The sequence below is a fragment of the Rattus rattus genome, chromosome 13 (genome assembly GCF_011064425.1).
Source record: "Rattus rattus isolate New Zealand chromosome 13, Rrattus_CSIRO_v1, whole genome shotgun sequence".
Taxonomy (NCBI): Eukaryota; Metazoa; Chordata; class Mammalia; order Rodentia; family Muridae; genus Rattus; species Rattus rattus.
In genome coordinates this window covers 44,109,852-44,113,740 of record NC_046166.1, presented here as the reverse complement: position 1 = coordinate 44,113,740, position 3,889 = coordinate 44,109,852, and the positions used below count along the sequence as shown (strand labels likewise).

At 40.3% G+C, this 3,889-nt stretch overlaps 1 protein-coding gene across 1 annotated transcript; it reads right to left on the bottom strand.

The window, feature by feature from the left end:
• Positions 1–1,127: 1,127 nt before the first annotated feature.
• Positions 1,128–3,530, bottom strand: LOC116914319 (disintegrin and metalloproteinase domain-containing protein 26A-like). Its single transcript, XM_032918552.1, has one exon. The coding sequence runs from the start codon at positions 3,528–3,530 to the stop codon at positions 1,128–1,130; it is 2,403 nt and encodes an 800-aa protein (XP_032774443.1).
• Between the last annotated feature and the right edge of the window lie 359 nt (positions 3,531–3,889).

Genomic DNA, 3,889 nt, shown 5'->3' with positions numbered 1-3,889 from the left:
TAGTTGTTCAGGGTATTAAAGGTTGTCCCATTGGCTGTGGGAATCTAATATTCAAGGGCAGAGTTGGATGCTGAAATTTCTGCCATCGGTGGAGGGCTTAGAGCCTAGAAATCAGAATTGAGGGTGTGATGTTTCTTAGTTGTGCTGAATCTCTAAACTTGACAATATGTTGACTAGATTTATGCCAGTTGACTGAGAAAATGCCCCATAAGACGGGGATGTAAAACATGTAGTAATGCCAGTAGAACACTTTCTTTTATTTAATGACTAATGGGGGGAGCCCAGGCTGTTGTTGTTGATGCCATCCCTGGGTTGTTAATCCAAAATGGCAGTTTGCTACCCTGTTTAAGTTCCTGTTCTGACTTCCTTTGATGATAGACAGTGCTAAGGAAGTGTATGAGACATACCCTATGCTCACCAGGTTGTTTGGTTATGGTATTTTGTTACAGTGACGGGAGAGGTTTGTTGGGGGATATTGAAATCTGTGGGAAAACCTCCTGCGGAGTGAGAGCTTCTGACACCGTGGAGGTGAGAGCTGAGACTACAGCAACCATGACAGGAACCTCAGACCATTCTCTCAAGTTTCCAATCACACTCTGGCTCTCCTAGGACAGATTCTAGTTTATAGGAATTGTCACCAGGAAACAGGATTCAGAGACTCCCCTCGTGTGTGTGTGTGTGTGTGTGTGTGTGTGTGTGTGTGTGTGTGTGTGTGTGCAAAACAGAATAAAAAGAGAAAGGGACTTAAAGCCGAGACAAACCAAATGCAAAGAACCACATTCAGGGGGCCATGGTTTAGACCAATGCTATGGAAGACAGACACACATTCTGTTAAAAATAAGGTAACAGATTGCTTATAGTAAAGAAAGATGGGAATGCATCTAGCTTCCTTTTATTTTGGTGGTAAATGCTTTTGATATTTAAACAAGGGTAGAAGGTCTCTAGAACTTCTCTGGCCTGTGATTCCAGACACGCACATAGTGATATTCCTACCTTGAGAAGTCTACACAGTAATAGATGAAGTTCCAGAAGGATGAATATCTTACTTTTTTTGTCTTTTTTGATTGCTTCTTTGATTCCTTTTTGGATTCCTTTTTTGATTCCTTTTTGGATTTCTTTTTGGATTCCTATTTGGATTCCTTCCTGGATTCCTTCCTGGATTCCTTCCTGGATTCCTTTCTGGATTCCTTTCTGGATTCCTTTCTGGATTTCTTTCTGGATTCCTTTTTTGATTCCTCTTTTGACTCCTCTTTTGATTCCTTTTTGGATTTCTTTTTTGGTTTCCTTTTTGATTCCCTTTTTGATTCCTTTTTTGATCTCTCTTTATTTTCCTTATGTTTCACATTTGATTTTTCAGGTTTCATTTTAGTACTACGTTTTCGTTTTGGTGTATGTTCTGGGATTTTTTCTGCTTTCCTTTTTTGGTAAAATGCTAACTGCAAAATAAGCAAAATTAAAAAGAATAAAGAAATCATAAAAGGAATAATAAATCCCACCAGGCTTTTACCTTTAACAGTCTCCCTCTGGTTAGTTAATGTCCCTAGAGATGGCCCACTGTCTATACTACCTCCAAAGCCAGGTAGTTGACAGTCTGGTGGTTCCCCTGTGACATTACAATGGCAGTGGTGTTTATTGTTGCAGACACCTTGCATATTGCAGAAGCTTTCTGAACAGTTACCAAACAAAATAGACTTAGTGACACACTTCCTGTCAATGCATATATGGTTTGGCCCACAAGCGGTGCCATCTTCCACTGCTCTGCTGTCCTCTGTGGTGCTGCCAAAATGATAGTCCATAGTCCAGCAGGTGAAATTATTGAACTGTGTCCAATGCAGTGTTTCATGGTTTTTCCTAAGTGGAATCTGTTCCACATTATCACATTGAATCCTACCACGGAGTACATCAGTGATATTGCATCCTATGTAGTTTTCACTACGGTTACCACAGTTACCAAAACGGTCACCCCATTTGTTCATTTCCATGTAGCAAATTTCATTTGCACTCCTGGATTCCATGCCATAAATCTTCTTACACTGTGCCTCACGTTCATGACGTGCCATTTTATAGCAGTAGCCACCACCCGAGCAAGGGCTTCCATCCAACAAGTACACATCTCCTGGACACTCATGTGACGATCCATTGCACCACTCTGGAAGATCACACTCATTTTTCTCTTTTCTACACATGGTGCCTGTTTGAAGGAACTGGCAATCTTGGCAACAAAGCCCAAAAGCACATTGAGCACCAGGTTTGAGAACACAGTCCTCGCTACAGCATGGGTCTTTTGAACATGATTCTAAGTTCCCACAATCACACTGCTCTCCTTCCTCAACCAACTTATTCCCACGCATGGTCACGTGTGTTGTTACTAGTGTATCTGGAGTATTGTATAAACAACTTCTTCTGGTAACAACTGAATACATTTCTTCATAACTACAGTTGCTGAATTTGGCGGAAATAGATTTATATGGGGCCATTATGCAGCTTTGTCTCCCACAAGTACATCCACTGACATCATGCAGCATATCCAAGTTATGACCCATCTCATGTGCTATAATGAATGCCATGTCTGACATTGAATCAGAGATGATACTATTAACTGCACAATTATTAGGTGTACAAAGTGTACCTATATGAGCTAATGCTAAATATATACCATATCTGTGTCTGGCAAAAAGGTGTATGATATCATGTCTAACACGAATGCCTATGCTAGTTTGCTTCCAAGTGCAGAAATCATTTAGGACATTATGTATGTTTTGTTCTACGTTGACATGGTTTTTTTCATTCCATACTTCAAGAGTTTTTAAAACAACATCAGTATCTATTTGAAGATAATAACCACTTATGCCATTGATCATTTGTAATATGTCTTGAATACAAGCTGTGGTATTGCTACTTCTATGAACATATTGGTTATTGTCTATTATCACAAAATATTCAATAAACTTGTGGTAGGTCCACCAACTCTCATATGGGATTTTCATAGGTGTGAAGTCATTGCTTACTCGACGCTTCATTTGTCTTGCTATTTCCTCTTCTGATAACCCCCATCTCATGGGAAATGATTCTGATGCCCCACTGTCCATTCTGTAAGCCAGATGTTCAAATGTTGAAGTTGAGCTCTTGGGCATGATTTCATAAGTTGTGCCATTTATCTCTAGTATGCCTTGCAAACTCCCAAAACAGTTGTTAACAATGACAAAGGATTCTGGGTCTTCATCCACATAGCCATGATAGTAGCAGTCATTCTGCACAAAAGGCTGTTCTTCAAGGAGATCACCTTGCTCACTATAGGTGAATAATAAGAAGTTTCTGGATATCAAGTTTTTCTTGGGCTTCATGGTGATAATGCATTTTTCTCCTCCAAATTGCAGGTTATAGGACAGCCAGCCTGTGGAAGTATGCTTCCTAGTATTGGTGACCCTTAAGGGTATCACGGCTTCTGGAGGGCTACTGTTTTCCGCATGTCCAGTTGGTGACCATGCAGAGAGGAAGAGCAACATCAATAGGCAGAACTGAGGAAGCATGGCCATTTTATGCCTCAGGGTCTCACTCACAGACGTCAGGAAGCATTGCTCTCCTAGTCCTTACTTTGGTTGCATGCAACACTGACCTTTAATGATCTGTCTTCTCGTAGTGTTGATCAGTCAGAGCAGCATAACTAAAAGAAAGTGAGACGAAGGACAGACATGGTTACAGATTATTCATGATCAAGTCAGGCTAGAAGATAAAACAGGAGAGATTGGCTAAAATTAGTTGGTGAGTGTCTCAAAGTGTACCAACAGTGTTCACAGATTTTCTGTTTAAGGTATACCTGTTGTTCTGCAAATATATTTCCAACATAATCCCAGCTTTTAATAACTTGCTTTCTTTCCCATATTCTTCC